The sequence below is a fragment of the Hipposideros armiger genome, unplaced genomic scaffold, assembly GCF_001890085.2.
Source record: "Hipposideros armiger isolate ML-2016 unplaced genomic scaffold, ASM189008v1 scaffold_799, whole genome shotgun sequence".
Classification (NCBI taxonomy): Eukaryota; Metazoa; Chordata; class Mammalia; order Chiroptera; family Hipposideridae; genus Hipposideros; species Hipposideros armiger.
The window spans coordinates 35531-53371 of NW_017732149.1; the positions used below are offsets into that span (position 1 = coordinate 35531).

The 17841-nt window shown below is 47.2% G+C and overlaps 1 protein-coding gene across 2 annotated transcripts in view; it reads right to left on the reverse strand.

Moving 5' to 3' along the window:
• The window catches only part of LOC109374167 (integrin alpha-M-like), a 34806-nt gene extending 17551 nt beyond the window's left edge, over positions 1–17255 (reverse strand). For both annotated transcript variants that reach the window (XM_019628507.1, XM_019628506.1), the window contains exons 1-12: positions 17163–17255; positions 15915–16020; positions 13494–13597; positions 13132–13202; positions 12392–12509; positions 7551–7678; positions 6940–7085; positions 5599–5752; positions 4439–4589; positions 3548–3621; positions 740–869; positions 325–467 (exon numbers count right to left, since the gene is read on the reverse strand). In XM_019628507.1, coding sequence (XP_019484052.1) covers positions 325–467; positions 740–869; positions 3548–3621; positions 4439–4589; positions 5599–5752; positions 6940–7085; positions 7551–7678; positions 12392–12509; positions 13132–13202; positions 13494–13597; positions 15915–16020; positions 17163–17190 — 1353 coding nt within the window. In that variant the 5' untranslated portion in view covers positions 17191–17255. The remainder of the gene's footprint in view (positions 1–324; positions 468–739; positions 870–3547; positions 3622–4438; positions 4590–5598; positions 5753–6939; positions 7086–7550; positions 7679–12391; positions 12510–13131; positions 13203–13493; positions 13598–15914; positions 16021–17162) is intronic.
• Positions 17256–17841: the final 586 nt, after the last annotated feature.

Genomic DNA, 17841 nt, shown 5'->3' on the forward strand with positions numbered 1-17841 from the left:
ATTTACTGACAGATAGGAAATTATTTTAGTATTTTAATAACTAACATGGCTACTCTGGTTGTGTGCTGTCAAATACCAGCTCCATATATAGGTGGACTCATAGAGAGCTCCGTACAGGTCAGGTGCTGTTATATTATTTATTGTTGTTAGAAAAGTGAGCACACAGCATTCCCAAGTACCAAGCTGATCTTGTGAATCTCCAGCTCAAAGCCCTGTGAAAGCTCCTTTATGAAGCTCTGCCACTCGTGGCACCTGGGGACGCCCATCCTGGAATCTTTCAGCGCCCAGGGTGCCTCCATTTGCACATGCATGACCTGCACTTACCTGGCTGCCTTTGATGACAGTGTTGGTCTCCCAGGTACCAGCATTCTGTCTGAACAGCACCACCATGCCCGTGTGCTGGTACCGTGGCGCCCCCAGAACTATCATCTGCACCCGGCTCCGCGAGATGACATCGGCCGCATAACCTGGAGATGGTGACCCAAGACAGGTGTTCTTCCTCACAGGCCCCGCCCCTCCAGCAGGCCTAGCCCTTGGGTAGGAGCAGCCCCATGCGTGCTTGTTTGGGGTCTCTGGACCCTGCACTCTATTCCTCTTTGTTAACATAATGAAATGAAGGTTTTAAAATTCTGTCTTTAAAGCTATCCCAAGGGCCTGTGAAAGATCCAGTAACCTCTCCCGGGTTGAGTTCTGCCACATCCTGACCCGTTCTTAGGGTAACTCTGCCCTCTGCACTTACCTAAGTAAGCATCGTTCATGTCCGAATCCACCCTGGTTGTGTTGATGAAGGTGACTTTGTCCCTTGGCATGTGCAGAAAGGCTCCGCCAGCCCAGTCAAAGCTCCCCACAGCACCCAGCAAGGGCCCATTCTGGGGAAGAGGGGACAGAACTGAGCGATCTATACCTTCATACAACCCCTATAAAAATCCCAATGGCATTTCTCACATAAATAGGACAAACAATCCTAACATTTGTATGAAACCACAAAGACTCCAAATAACTAAAGCAATTCTGAGAAAAAAGAACAAAGTTAGTGGTATTACACGTCCTGACTTCAAACTATATTGCAAAGCTGTAGTCATCAAAAGTATGGTATGGGCATAAAAACAGGCACATAAACCACCGGAACAGAATAGAGAACTCAGAAATAAACCCATGCATTTTTGGTTAATTAATTATGACAAAAGAGCCAAGAATGTACAGTGGGGAAAAGACAATCTCTTCAACAAATGCTGCTGGGGAAACGGGACAGACACGTGCAAAGCAATGAAACTGGACACAGTCTTACACCAAACACAAGAATCAATTACAAATGGATTAAATATTTGAACATAAGACCTGAAATCATAAAACTCTCAGAAGAAAACATAGGGGGTAAGCTCCTTGACATCAGTCTCGGCAATGATTTTTGAGATTTGACACAAAAGCAAAAATAAACAAGTGGGGCATCAGACTGAAAAGCTTGTGCACAGCAAAAGAAACCACCAAAAAAAGGAAAAGGCGACCAGCAGAATGGGAAAAATATCTGTGAATCATATATCTGACAAGGGGTTAATATCCAAAATATATAAAGAACTCATACAACTCAGTACTAAGAGAACAAACAACCTGGTTACAAAATGGGCCAAGGACCTGAACAGGCATTTCTCCAAAGAGGACACACACATGGCCAACAGGTACGTGAAAATATGCTCAATGTCACTAATCATCAGAGAAATGCAAATCAAAACTACAGTGAGCTATCACCTCACACCTGTCAGAATGGCATCATCAATAAATCAACAAACAGAGCCGGCCGAGTGGCTCAGTTGGTTAAGAGTTGGCTTAAGAGCATGAGCTCTGAGCAACAGGGCTGCCAGTTCAATTCCCACATGGGCCAGTGACTCTGTGCCCAAGCTAAGCTGGTGCTGAGCTGCCAACAGGTGCCAGAATGGCTCAGCTGGTGTAACAACAAGATTGCCTGTTTGATGATGGGCTATGCCCACCCACAACTAAGCTGAACTTGGCACCTTGAGCTGAGCTGCCACCTGGATGGCTCAGTGGATAAAGCGTGTACTCTTAACAACAAGGCTGCCAGGTTGAACTCCTGCATGGGATGGTGGCTACGCCCACCCGCAACTAAGATTGAACACAGCACCTTAAGCTTAGAGGCCATGAGCTGCCAACTGGCAGCCAGATGGTGACTGGCAACCTCCACAATGAAGATTGAAGAACAACAACTTGGCTGGTCCCCTTTCCCAATTCCTCAACACTGATCCCCTCCCCCAATTCCCCAATAAAATCTTAATATAAATAAATAAATAAATAATAAATAAATAAACAAACAACAGGTGATGGTGAGGATGTGGAGAAGGGGAACCCTTGTGCACTGTTGGTGGGAATGCAAATTGGTGCAGCCAGTATGAAAAACAGTACGGAGGTTCCTCAAAAAATTAAAAATAGAACTAGCATATGACCCAACAATTCCAGTTCTGTGTAATGTATCTGAAGGAAATGAAAACACTAATTCAAAAAGATCTCTGCACCCCCATGTTCATTGCAGCATTATTAACAATAGCCGAGAGATGGGAGCAACCTAAGTGTCCATCAGTGGATGAATGGATAAAGAAAATGTCATACATACATACATACACACACACGCACACACACAAAAATATTATTCAGCCATAAAAAAGAAGGAAATCCTGTCATTTGTGACAACATAGATGATGGACCTACAGGGTATTATGCTGAGTGAAATAAGTCAGACAGAGAAAGGCAAATACTATATGATTTCACTGATATAGAGAATCTGAAAAAAATAATAATAACTCAAAGGTACAGAGAACAAACTGGTGGGTGCCAGAGGCAAGGGGTGGGGAGTGGTCGAAATGGGTGAAGAAGGTCAAAGGTATAAACTTCCAGTTATAAAATAATTAAATCCTGGGGAAGTCATGGACATCATGGCAACTATAGTTAGTATACTGTATTGTACATTTGAAAGTTGCTAAGAAAATAAATCTTGAAAGTTCTCATCACAAGAAAAAAATTTGTAACTGTGATGTGATGGATGTTAACTTGACTTATTATAGTGATCATTTCCACATAGACAGAGGGTGCCAAAAACATGTATATACATTTTAAGAAAGTAAAAAACTGTATTAAAATTAAGCTGATGGGAACCACTTTGAGCACCTCTTGTAATGGCAGAAGTCAAACGTGATTTGTATTCATCTTTTGTTATCGGTATATATTGAGCATTAAAATTTTAATATGATTTTTTCCTTTCTTAAAATGTGTATACATTTTTTGGCACCCTCTGCATATGGAATCATTCTGTATATAGAGAATCATTGTTATACACCTGAAGCCGATAGCATGCCATATGTCCATCGCATCTCAATTTAAAAAGAAAAGAACAGGATTGACAAGGAAGAGAGAAAGGACCACTGCTCCCATTAAGGAGGTGCCTCCCCAAAATACCCACCACAGAGAAAAGCCCCCTTGTGACTTTCTGCCCCTTCTTCTTACTACCACCTCCCTCCCAATTTAACAAAGGACCACTTACGGAGGTTATGGAAGCACTGAAGCCTTCCTGAGACATCTCATACTCGAAGGAGCTGGTGCTGCCTGTCTGGGTCCCTGTGGGGAGGAGAGCTTGCTACATTAAAGAAGTCAGAAGAGCCTAGAATGGGAGCTAGAAATTCAGATGTTATGGTGGCCGGACACAAGGCGGCTTGAAGGAGAGCTGTGTTGAACAAGAAAGCTCCGCCGCTTTTTTTTTTTTTTTTTTTTTTTAGCTGAGCCATCCTGCTACCTATTGGCAGCTTAGCGGCTGCTCAGCTCGGGCTGGCCTCGAACCGCTGTTGCTCAGAGCTCAAACTCTTGAGCGAGCTCTTAACCAACTGAGCCACTCAGCCGGCCCAAGCTCCGCCGCTTTTAATGGGATGGTGGCTCTGTGGCTCCACACTTTTTGCCAAGTGGGAATATAGTCCTCAAGGTGTATTATCTTCCAACTTTTCAAGAGAAACCATAAATCCAGACTGCATGTGGACCTTCACCCAATTTTTAAGTTCTTTTATTCAGAGAACTGTTATTGAGCATCGCCTATGTGCCTGGCATGATTCTAGCCACTGGGGAAACAGCGGAACCAAACAGACAAATGCTGGCAACATATCCAAATTTGGGGGAACATACTGTGTGGGATTTGGCTCCCCTGCCCTCCAATTTTTCAGTCTATGGCCAAGAGTTGCAAAATTCATTATAAAAGCCTAGATCCTTCTATTCCAAAGGAACTGAACAAGTGAAGCCAGAGTTTCTGGGACCTGGCAAAGTGTAAAAGCTGGTGCCGAAGGTCGGGATACCAAGGGTTAGGAGGTCTGGTTTCTAGAGAGGAATACGTGTTTGGGGGTGAGGGGCTGCCTCTGGGCTGCTCCAGGGACACAGAACCTTAGCTCACCCTCAATTGCAAAGATCTTTTCCTGAAGCTGGTTCTGAATGGTCTTCAGAGCTTCAAAGTTATTCACCCGGAACACATGATCGAGAGCTGGCTTGGAGGCAATGGTGTTAAGCTCTTGGCGGGATCGCTCACTATTGAAGGCAGAGCCCACCTGTTATTAAGAAACAGCAGCTACATCAGGCACTGCCTTGGGGTAGCAGTCTCCTCCAGCAAAGAAAATGCTGCAGAAAAAAAATTTCTGAACCAATATTTGTCACATGAGAGAATGCACTAGAAGGCCCCTGGGACAGGGCTGCCAGGCACAGTAGAGCAGGTAGTGCACTGTGCAGGGGACTCTGTGATTGGGGAATGAAGGATAGCCTGGGGCCATTTGTCATGCCATGCTGCCTGGGGTGGGGCAAACCTCTCTCCAGAGGAAAAGGAGCCTTTTGTCGTTATAGGAAGGTGTTTCCTGCTTGCAAAGCCACACACTTTTTCTATGTCACACAAGGGACTGTGGCAGTTTGATTATACTGATAATCCCAACCCTCTCCCCACTCCTATATTTAAGCCTTCTCCTACACTGTGCTGTACCCTCTTATTCTTGGCAGAGTAACCTGCCTGACTCATTGCCTCTAGGTTCAGCCCCGGGTCTTGCATGATACTCAATGTGATGCAAACAGAGGCTTGAAAAGTGCTTGCCCAATTTCCTCTTGCTCTTTGGTTCCTCTGCCTTCACCACAGCATATGCCCAGGCTGGTCTACTGGAGGATGAGACCCGAGCAGAGGAGCCACATGATCCAGTGGTTCCCTCTGTTCCAGGTCAGCAGACAAACAGACAGATAGACAGACATAGCTCCCTCTGGGATGGAGAGAGCCCGGCCAAGATCTGCAGGGCTGCCAACCAGCCTGCCACTGATTACAGGGCATGAGTGAGCCCAGCTAAGACCAGAAAAAGGGCCCAGTGGACCTACACCCTCACTTATTGTTTTAAACCACTAAACTTTGGGTTGGTTTGTCACGCAGCATCGCTGTGACAATAGTTGGCTGATACACACACGTATGGCCAGCAGGAACCATGGCCCCACTTTGATTTCATTGACATTTGCTAATTGAAGGGAGACTATATCCAAACAGATGCCCTGCACAGAAGCATCAGGCTAGAGAGCCGCATCTCCTACCCCAATGACGTAGCGAATGATGCCCTCTCTGTCAGCTTCAGGGATGACATCCTCGTACTCCAAAGGATCACGAGATTTTTCTCCATCTGTGATGACTACCAGGATCTTAAGGGAATTCTCCCGGGCTCCGTTCCTTCTTTGAAACAGTTCTCTTCTGTGCAGGGAAGAGAAGGGGAAGGTCAAATGCAAGAAGACAGAGATACTCTCACTGCTAGGGAGGAATGTCAGCAGTCCCAGATGCAGAGGCAGCAGGGTCTTGGGTTCCCTGCAATGAACACTGAGATGTGGCTGTCCCTAGACCCAGCAGGAAAGGGGGGACGAGTGTGGGGGGAAAGGAGCCTCCACTGCCTTTTTATACTTTTGTACAGGTTGATTTTTAAAAACTGAGTATTATTCCTTTTAAGTTATAAAACCTTTTTTAGGGCCAGCCGAGTGGCTCAGTTGGTTAGGAGTTGGCTTGGGAGCGTGGGCTCTGAGCGGCAGGGCCGCTGGTTCGGTTCCCACATGGGCCAGTGATGCTGCGCCCTCTACAGCTAAGATGGTGAACAACAGCTCAACCTGGATCTGGGCTGCCGTGAGTCGCCGGCGATGGCGTAGGCTGCAGTGAGGCTGCAGTAGGCTGCCATAAGCTACTGTGAGTGGCTGGCAGCCAGCGTGAGCTGCCATGAGCTGCTGTGAGCGGCCGTCCAGTGGCCGGTGACCGATCTGCCTCACCCAGGAAGAGCGCAATGATAATACCAACAAGTGCCAGTGAAGCGACATCCTCCCCAACTAGACTGAAGAACCAAAGGACAGCAACTTGTCTGTTCCCCTTCCCTGATTCCCCAACGCTGTTCCCCTCCCCCGCAAAAAAGAACCACACATTTTTTTAAAAAATAAACTTAATTTGGTCCTCATTAAACCTCTCCTAGTTTGATACAGCAGCTCTCTAGCTCATCTTCTTGTACATTTGTCCCAACCCTTCCCTCTACAACACACACTCACACTCACATACATTTGCGCACACACACAGAAATCAGAATGAACTTTCCAAAACAAGATGTGGTGATGTCTCCCCACTGCCTAAACCCTTCAGTGGATCCCTACTGGCTTTTCAGTTACCTTTAGTGACCTGGCCTCATCTGATCAATCTTCCAAGCCCCACTCCAGCATTTCTCTCACGTCCCCCCTTTACTCCCAACTTGTTTTGTCATGAACAGTCCCTCCTCCTCACCTTCACTCGTGCTGGTCCCTCAACCAGAAATTTACCCCATCCCTGTCTGAACAACTCCCCTATCCTTCAAGGCCCAGATTAAATTATCACCTCCTTCGTCCATCCCCAGCAAAGAGGGAAGAGCTTACACCACTTTGCGGATTGCTGTGGCTGTGTACGTCCACCCACGCAGCTGTTTTATTGGCCTCACCAGCAGGTCTGGGTTAGGGTTATCCTTGAACTCTTTGAAGGTGAAATGAGTCTGGAAGTCATCCGAGAACTGCATCAAAGAGAACTGGGAAGGAACACTTGGCATTACACTGGAGAAGGTGCTCCCCCTGTGTCCCCATCCTTAGCCATCTCCCAGAAAGCCCCATAAATCTTAAAATACTCCAGTCTCCAAATTCTACACTGCTCCCCGCACCCCCTCCTGCCTCACCAGGAAACAGGTGTGGTATCAGCTCCCACTGCTCCATACTAAAACTTAGCCAGGATGACATGGTGGCTTCATCTCCCATGCCAAACCTTTATCAATGAGTCAGAGCTGCCCAATTGATGGGGAGCTGGGAGAATACTGAGGATGCATCCAGACAGAGCAAGAAAGAGAATCTCAAAAGGAAACCACGACCGATTGGCAATTTGTGAATTTTTCAAATTGTCAAAAGTCTGCAGTTGAAGTAGGAGGGGAAAATGGCGACCTAGTTGCCATGTCCTTGGCAGCCTTTGTGGGTTATTCCCTGACCTACCCACTGGCCCTCACCAAGGTTTTGGACTTGAATTGATTCATCACCGTTGAGACAAACTCCTTCATCTTCTGGAAGTCATATGAGTTGATGCTTCCAGAGCCATCTATCAGGATGGCAATGTCGCTATCCTGCTGAGGACACTCTGTAGAAAAGGAAAAGGCAGGGACTGATTGAATCCTCGAGACTCCAGGTCCATGTTTTGCATGTCACTCTCTGCTGATAGTTGAGCTACGTCATGAGGAATGACAAATAACTTGCCAGAAATTCAAAGGGAGAAACAAATAACAGAAAAAAAGGAGTAGCACGGATAATGGTGTGCTGGTGTTCATGTCCCTTCCTCCCAAACCCACATCCTTCCATCCTCCATCTGCTCTGCTGCTTGGGGGCTCAGCCTACATAGGCTACAGCAACACAGTTGTTCACCCTCTGGCTTCTAGTTGGATTTGCCCAATTAGGATCCTCAGCAGGAGACTGGAGGTAGGGAGGAAGGTGAAGTCAGAGGATTCTCCTCTCAGTTCCCTCTCTCAAGGTTGCTTTGGGTCAGCTGTGTCTCTCGACAGAAGATCACCGCTGGTCTCAAGGAGACCAGCTCCACTCGACTCTCTATCCTCTGGGTTCTGGTGACATTTCCCTCTCCTTGTCCCATCCACTTAGGGTTGGTGACAGCCCTGGGTTCCTGGGCTGTCCCTTAGACCCTACCACATCTTTATAATGAAACCCTTTGTAAATAAACCCTCCTCAAATAACATTAACTGGAGTATGCCACCTGTTCCAGCAGAGACCCTGACTGATGTGGAAGGGTAATGGAAGCACCTGGGCACGGAGGGGAGGCAGGAATGGAAATGGCACTACCAGGGTGAATCTATATGATGGAGGTGCAGACGAGGCAATGACATTAAGTGGAGAACAGTTGGAAAGAACCTCTCTATCTCCCCAAAAAGTTTGACTTGATCCCTTAGGCAGTGAGGGGCCACTGAAGGTTCTTAGGAAAGAACATTTTCAGAAAGATTCTTCGAAGTGAGAAGATCTGTTTGTATTTTAGAAAGCTTGCCCTAGAGGCAACAGTTTCTAGCATCTGTACTCGTGACTGTGAAACATTGATAATAACCCAGACGTGTTTCAGTGCGTGAATGGCTGAGTTGGTGAACTAGACTGTGGCAGATCCATGCAATGGAATGCTTGCTACTTAGCAATAAAAAAAGGAAGAACCATTGACACCCAAAACCATATGGATGAATCGCAAACATGTTATGCTAGTGAAAGAAGCCACTCAAAAAGTTAGTTTCATTTATGTGGCACTCTTGAAGAGACAAACTATACAGTGATGGAGAACAGGTCAGTGAGTGCCAGGGACTGGAGGTGAAAGAAAGGAGGCAGATGGATATGAGGGGAGCAGAGGGATGTTTTAGAGGGAACTCTTTCATATCCTATTCATGCTGCTGTTTACACAAATCTATACATACCTTAAAATTCATGAAATTTACACTACAAAAAATAGTCACAGGGATGTAAAGCACAGCATTGGGTATATAGTCAGTAACATGATAATAACTAGGTATGGTGTCAGACGGGTACTAGACTTATAGGGATGATCACTTCATAAGGTATATAAATTTATAATCACTATGTTGTATACCTGAAACTAATATAATATTATATGTCATCCACAACTGGAAAATAATTTTTTTTTAAAGATAATAGGTCAATTTTACTGTATGACATTGAAAAAATAAAATAAAATTACCCAAAATAGGACTGGCTTTTAAAAAAAAATAAACAAGCAGAGTCTAAGGTTTATATGGAAAATATACAAAGATTAGCCAGAAAAAGGTTTTTTCAAAAAAAAAATCTAAGATATGTTAAAAGGATTACAGTGCAGTACAGCGTGTAACAGGCTCCAGTATGGCACAAAGTGCTGGATGTAGGTATGTGTGTGTCTGTGATACATGGAGTTTCTCCAGAGGACACAAGAACAGGTAACAGGAAGAAAGCAGGAGGCTGGGGAACCCAAGAGGGAGAAGTTTGTACTGTGTATCGTTAGTGCCCTTGGAATTTTGAACCAAGTACATGTATTATCTATTTTAAAAGAAATGAGGCCGGCCGAGTGGTACGTTGCTTAAGAGCTGGCTTGGGATGCCAGAGGGCCCCAGTTCGGATCCCACATATGAGGGCCAGTGACACTGCCTTCTACATCTATCTAAGATGCTGAACAACAGCTCAACCTGGAGCTGGGCTGCGTGAGTCCTCAAGGGCGTAGGCTGCAGCCCCTGTGGCAGTGGGTTGCCATGGGCTACAGTGAGTAGCCAGCAGCCGCAGTGAGCGGCCGTCCAGAAGCCAGAGACTGATCTGCCTCACCTGGGAAGAGCGCAATGATGGTGCCAACTTGGGCCAGTGAAGCAACGTCCTCCACAACTAGACTGAAGAACAAAAGGACAGCAACTTGTCTGTTCCCCTTCCCCCAATTCCCCAGCTCTGTTCCCATCCCCCAATTCACCAATAAAAATCTTAAAAAAAAGAAAAAAGAAAAGAAAATTTTAAAAAAAGAAAAGAATCTTGAACTCCTGAGAGTGAGGATGGGAGACAGAAATGTGGGGATGGGAGGTGAAGCCACAGAATTGTACACGAGAAGGCAGGAAGACCACATGGGAAGGATAGATGCAGTAACCCAGTGCCCTCGGCAGGCAGGGAAGGCAAAAGAAGATGGCCTGGGGGTGATGCTCAGCTGAAAGAAGACCTGTGCAGAGAAAGATGCATAGAAAAGGGAGGGAAAAGAAGGGGAGGGAGGAGAGGAGAGAGGAGGGAGATAGAAGGGGAAGGAGAGGGGAGGGAGAAGGGGAAGGGAAGGGAGGGAAGGGGAGGAAGGGGAGAGATGTTTGAGGCTGAAGTGTTTGGGGAAGGAAGAGGTGATCTACAGGCACATCAGAAAGGTCAGTGAACAGGAGGACAGAAAAGAAATTTGTCATTTAGGGGTCACAGATGCCATTTGCAAGAGCAAGGCCTATACAGTGGGTAGGTAGAAGCCAGATGTCAGAGGGTGAAGATTCATAACATGGGGAAAGAGAGACGAGAGGAGAGAATGCTTTCAAGAAGTTTGGTGGTGAAGGGGCGGAGATGGCTGAAGATGCGGGGGAGACCAGGAGGACGGAAGGTTGTTTTCATTGGTATTGATTTTAGTGGCTAATTTTTTTAAAAAAACATAAAAACATATGGGAAGCATAAGCATGTTTCCATTCAAAGGAGTGGGAGAGATTTAAGCTCCTGGAGAGAATGAGTGATTGAAGATACAGATTGAAGAGTTGACAATGTGAGAAAGGTTCCAGAGAATGAATGGCAGAACCCTTCATGGAAAGGCAGAGACACCCCACCAAGAGCGATGCCTCTATGGAAATTTGGAGAAGGAAAAGGAGGAAGTGGAGGGAGCTCGTGCCTGGCAGCCTTGGCTTTCTCTGTGAAGGAGGAGGGAGAGTGATCTGTTGAGTGAAGTCCCAAGGAACTTGAAGGGGGAAAAAACAACTATAAAAGGAAGACATATCTGCCCTTGGTTCCAGAGCCAACTTAGAGATAAGCAAAAGGATGGCCAAGCAGTTGATGAAATCAGTGACAAAAAGCAGCTGTAAAGAAGACGCATTCACTTACTCACTCTCCTTTAATCAACAAATGTTTGGGGAACGGGGGGGTGTAGGCAACCCCCACAATGGTCCCCAGGGTCTTTCCTCCTGGTGATAATAGTAATAATAACAGTCCCTGCTTCTTGAGTTTGAGCTGGACTTTCTGACTCACTCCAAAGGGACAGCAGAAAAAAATGAGCAGTTACTTCCGAGATTAGGTCATAAACACTGTGACTTCTGTCCTCGGTGCCTGCTCTCTGTTCCGTCTCTCTGTTTACTCCCGGGGGGAAGCCAGCTGCTCTGTCCTGAGCTGCTCTATAGGGAGACCCATGTAACAAGCCACTGAGGGGAGCTTCCAGCCAACAGCCAGTGAGGACTGAGGCCCTTCATCCAACAACCTCAGAAGGGAGCTTGGAAAGGGTCTTACCCCAGTCCAGCCCTCAGATGAGACCACAGCTCCAGCCCAACAACTTAACTTCTATTTCATGAGACACCCTGAGGCAGAGGCACCCAGCCAAACCATGCCCAGATTCCTGATTCTTAGAAACGACAAGATAATTAACATTTGTTGTTTTTAGCTGCTAAGTTCAGGGGCAATTTGTTAAGCAGCAGTAGGCACAGAGCAGTGGAGAAGTTAGGCAATATCCCTGCCATCATGGAACCTACATCCCAGGAGAAAGGACAGATAAGCAACAAGTAGAATATGGATATGTAGAGATGAGGATGGTGAAGTAGGGTAATGTGGCAGGGATGATTAGAAGGGCCACTCAGGGAAGGTCTCTTTGAAGAGATGACATTTGAGCTGAGGTAACAATCATGGGTTGTCAGCTGAGACCTGGGGGGAGAAGAGGCCAGACTGGAAGAATAGTGAGTGTAAAGGCCCTGAGACAGAGAGACTTCCACATGGTTCTTTGAGAAGAACAGCAGCTAGAGTGGCTGGAGAACAGTGAGTAAGGTAGAAGGGGTGGGAAAGAAGCTGGAGGTGGTCGGGGCCTCGCTTCTAAGGCCTCAAAGGCACTTACTTGATGTCAATGGTTGGAACATCATCTCACAAAGATGAGTGGCTACATCAGGACTGTTCTTAAAATGCAAGACTCTAGCACATCCCCCTGTCTATCTCTTGGTGGGATCCCTGTCCCCTCACCCTTCTTCCCTCAAAGCTCTGAGTCCCCCCCAGCCCAGGAGCCGCCAGGCCCCAGCCCGGGCCTGCCCCTGCCTCCAACCGCACTCTGTCAAATGCTGCCTACCTCTGAGGGCCTTCGGGAACTTCTGGGGCTGCTGCAGCAGGTTGCGTCCAAACAGGAAGCATAAGCCATTCACGTAGATGTTCTCCTTGCAAACCTGGTGTACAGTGGGGCCGCAAGCCTGGGGGGCAGAGTGTGGATTGGAGGGGCTGTCCAAGCTTTCCACCCTTAACCACAGCATCTGCACCCTCCACAAGACTCCAGCCCAGCACCCCCAGATCCCCACGCCTCCTTTCAGGATGCTGCCCTTGAAGCAGGCCCATAACAGAGGCCTCACAGAGTCCCCACCTCACCTTTACTTGGCCTATAGCTTAACAATAGATCATCCCCCTGTGGCTTGAGCTTGGTATGTCCCCTGTCCCAGTTCCCTGTTTTAGAAAATTACTCTGAAACATATGATTAATAATACCTTAGCTTATTGATCACAATCTCTATGGTCTAGCATTCTTTCTAGGCTACTCCCATCCTTGCTCCTGGGTTGCTGATGCCACCAGAGAACCATGTGGCCAGAGGGAAGCCTCCATGCAGACCCCCGGAACCACCATGTAGCCTCTGGAGGAACGCCTAGATTTTCCCTTAAACACCCCAAGACCATCTGAGAACCTTAAGGCAGATTTGAAGGTGTGAACCCGCTGCCTTCTCGGATCACCAACTGCTGTGTTGGTCTATTGGCTGAAGCGCAAGCGGCACAAGCCCCTGACTCAGTGGCCCTCCAGTTTCACCGTGACCCAGGGGCAACTCACCAGCAGCTGGGAAGGATTGGTGGCAAATGCCAGAGACAGGCCCAGGGACATGTTCAAAGCCTCCGGGGGGACTGGGGAGACAGACATGTGCATGGTTACACTAGGGGAGATGAAAGGGCCTGTGTGAGAACTGGGCAGGGGTCACCTCAACCTGGAAGACACGACAGTCTGACAGGTCAAGGGAGCGCCCAGGTCACGGGAAGAGAATACAAAGGGGGTGCCTGCCTGCCACACAGGGGCTGAGGAGTTGTCCCCCTGGGCCCCCCACCACAAGCCCACCAAGACAAAGGGAATACCTGGCAAGTCCAAGTGTATGCACAGGTGGAACCCTAATTCTGGGTTAGGGAGGGGCAGTGACTCACCTTGCAGGGGGATGGGCTCACAGGTGCCCGTGCTGTAGTCACACTGGTAGAGGCCACCTGTTTGGTTGGCAGCCTTTATCTCCTGGGGGGCTCCAACCACCACCCTGGGGGAGAGGTGGGAACAGATACGACAGGAATAAGAGAAAATTGACATAACAGAAAACTGACATCGCATGGGGAGAGAAGGAGACCATGGAAGAAGTCCTGCCACCCAAAGGAAAGTGGGGGAATCAACCCTCACACAAATTCCCCAATTCCTAGAAATAGGAGGAAGACTCAAAAAAGACAAAAAAAAGAAAGGGAAAAATTTTAATCTCAGAGTAAGAAGGACCTCTCTAAGAATAACACAAAACACAAAGGTCATTTAAAAATGGTTAAATTCAAATAGATAGTCATTTTTTTTCAGATTTTTTTATTGGGGAATTGGGGGGATGGGAACAGTGCTGGGGAATTGGGGGAAGGGGAACAGACAAGTTGCTGTCGTTTTGTTCTTCAGTCTAGTTGTGGAGGACGTTGCTTCACTGGCCCAAGTTGGCACCATCATTGCACTCTTCCCCAGCGAGGCAGATCAGTCGCTGGCTTCTGGACTGCCGCTCACTGTGGCTGCTGGCCGCTCACACTGGCTGCTGGCTACATACGGTACCCATGACAACCCACTGCCACAGGGGCTGCAGCCTACGCCCGTTGCCGGTGACTCACGGCAGCCCAGCTCCAGGTTGAGCTGTTGTTCAGCATCTTAGCTGTGGAGGGCAGTGTCACTGGCCCTCTTATGTGCAATCCGAACTGGGGCCCTCTGGCATCCCAAGCCAGTTCTTAACCATTGCACCACTCGGCTGACCCTCAAATCAGCCTTTTAATCTTAAATGGAAGATCGTCATCTAGGGGGCTGATGGGATACAAACGATGGCCCAGCAAGACTTCCAGTACCTCCCGTCCAAAGAGGTCAACATGGTCTTCCTGGTGGGTTTCAAGATGCCCTTCCTCTCATCTAAGATCAGCTAGGGTGAGAGTTCCATGGATCCCCGATAGGTAGGGACAGCTCTATGCCTCTGCCCAGCAGGAAGCAGATACAGAAGAAAAGACCTCCTGCCCCTCAACTTCCCATAGAGATTTTATGGGGATCACGCCTCTCAAGGGGGATGTAAGGCAGGCAGTTAGAGACAGGAATTGGTTCTCCAAGACAACCGAACATGTCAGGTAACATTCCTGCATGTCCAATATGGCGTTCGGAGAGCGACCACCCACTAGACCTCCCCTCTCCACCCAAACCTCTCCCTTATCCACTATAACCATCAACCACTATGAGGAAGCCAAAGGATACAAACTACCTACCTAGATTAGACCAGTCACTCACATCTGTACAGTAAAGGCTACAATGACTTTCATTTCACCTGGGCCTCATTATGCCATCATTATAATATCATACATATGCCCGGAAGTTCATTAAATATCATTATAACAGACTGAATTCTGGGAAGGAACATGTGCAATCTAAAAAGATGAGGTAATTGCCTCCTGTTCGTCACAGGTGCCAATCAAGTAACCCCATACCCAGCAAGGAGTAGCCCATTCCAGAGAAAAGAGAATAAAAACTCCAAGTCCTGGCCAGCTGGTGCCTTTTGAGCCATGCTGTTGCTCAGGCCTGCTTCTATCTCCCTATTTGGAGTATACTTTCATTTCTAATAAACTGCTCTTTCACCACTGCCTTTTGGTGTCCCAGTAAATTCTTTGTTCGGGATACCAAGAATCTGGACACCGAGCCAAGAAGGGTCTGCTCTCCAGTAACACAAGCATAAAAGGAAGCTCTTTGTGCACTTATCTGGTAAAATGACCAAGCTCTACCAAAAAAACCAAATGCAAAGGATGGTATAGAGTAGAAACCAGCAAACTGTATCTGGAAAGGTAATACAATTTCCATAAATATTCTTTCTGTAAAGGTCAATATTTCAGGCTTTGCAGGCCATGTGGTCTCACAGCTTCTTCATTCCACCACTGTAGCACCAAAGCAGCTATAGACAATAAATACGTTGGGTGGGGAGTGGGGGGGATTAATAAAATGTTATTTACAAAAATAGGCAGCGGCGCAGTTTTAGTATAACCTGTGCTACAAACTGTGCAGCTGGGGGTGGTGAAACGTGGGCGTATGTCCAGCAGACTCTCTCCAGAAGAACACACAAAAAACCCTCGTGGGATGGGGACTGGGGAAAAGGAGTGTGGAGGATTTTTCATTATGAGACTCTTGTATCTTTTGACTTAAGAACCCTGTCATTGTATTACCTATTTAGCAATAAATCAAGGAAAACAAAACAACATCAAGGAAATTGTGACTTTCTTTCCGGTATGTAGTCTTAGAGGGAAAGCCTGTGAGACACGGCGCCCCCCCGCCACCCTCTCCCACTTCTGCCACCCTGCAGCCCTTACCGGGATCCCTCAAACTGGACCACGCTCTGCCCAAAGCCCCTTGCGTTCTCTTGAAAGATCACTGCATTTTGAGTGTCCAGGTTGAATCCATGACACAAAGCCAGGGCTAGAGGAAAAAACAAAGAAATGAGGGTCAGGCGCAGGTCAGGACATAGTTAAGAAAGCAGCTTGTCCATTTTCCTGCTGGGATCCACCCTAACCCAGCAAAGAGATATCTGCTTCCCAGATCCAGCTCCGATGGCCTGGGGCAGAGGTCAGCACACTTTTTCTCTAAAGGGCCAGACAGTAGATACTTTAGACCTTGTGGGCCAACAGGCAAATAGAGTTGATGACAAAGGGACTTAATATAGCAAGAGAAAATGTGTTTCCACAAATTTGTCATTAAGGAAATTCAAAATATAATAATCGAGTATACTTCTTTTGTAATACAAATTTGCTAATAAGACAGATGGAATTCTTTGGGGGAGATCTAACATTTCACTTCATTGGAATTCCAAATTAGTGTGCCCAATCATGAATTGATTACAGGTGTGCATCTGCAGCCTATGGCTGCTCCCAGGCTGTACAGAAACAGATGATGCAATCTTTGCCTCATGCCCATAGGCCACAGCGCACCCACCACTTACCACTGTCATGAGGACTACCAACACAGGGTGCTTCCAGGCCCCTGCCAAGCTCCACCCTGCTGATTTGCCCAACAATCAAGTTCCTAAACCCTCTTGATTAGGCAATTTCCTTCCTGTGCCACTCTCAAGCATTTCTTTCCCTTCTTTGGCTCATTCACCACAAGACACAGGTATATAAGGAAAAAATCATATCATTTTGAGTGGTCAGTCATTCAAAAAGCATTTATACCATGGTCCTTGGAAAATAGAAATGGAGGCAATGTCGGCATGGAACCCCAAAATAAAAACTCAGAAAAGAATCCAGTACCTGCTGTGTTCCCTGTGGCATGTCGTTTCATCTCTCTAAGCCTCAGTTTCCTCATCTGTGACATGAAGGGGCCGGTTGAGCCCCCTCGCATCATCCATGAATTTAGTCAGTCACCCAGGCTTCCCTGGTCATCCCATCTTGGTAGAGCTCTACTCTCGCTTCTGTGTTTCTTCAGGACTCCTTTATCCTTCCCCAAATCTCCTTTCTCTCTCCCCAGTCTAACTCCTAGATATTCTACACCTTTTCTCTCTACTCACAGTCTCAAAAGTTTCCCTCCTCCTCATCCTAAACCACACCCTCAGGCCCCTGGCCCACCTGTTAACAGAAGGACTCTGTGAGTCATGGCTGAAGGGAGCAGGATTCCCACCGCTGTATGCACTACCGAGCCACTTCAAGGATGCCACCAAGCTAGCAAGGACAGAAAAAGAGAAGTCAAAAGTAGAAGTATACTAAAGACTCAAAGGAGGAAGGCGGAGGCTCAGAGAGCACACAGCCCAGCTTGACCTTCCTCCTGGGGTTGCCACAGCCTATGCTCCCTCCCTCCCCAGCTTCCTACCCAAAACCACCAGGGTCACTATTTCAAAGCTGTTGCTTATTTGTTCACCTGCTTCTAGGGTTGGCCAAGCATCGTGAAAAGCCAACTGAGTCGGTTGAAGGATTTGCCTCCTGGAACATGTATTCTAAACATTAATACAGACCAAGCAAGTGTTGGAGGTCACCTTCTGTCTCTCCCTGGAAGCACACTTTGCAAAGTGTCTTTCCCCGCCAGCCCAAGGAAACAGGGGTACCCTTCAGACAGAATTGTCCTCCTTTGCAGTATTCAATAAGGACAACTCAGGTACAGAGAAACCTAGTGCTTTTTGAATAATATTTGGGTCTTTTAAAGCCTCAAACCCTTGGAAATTGCTCAGGAATTTTCACTTCCCAGAATCTATCCTAAGAAGTGACTGAGAAGTACAGTCAAATACGAATGCATAAGCTTGTGCCTTGCAGC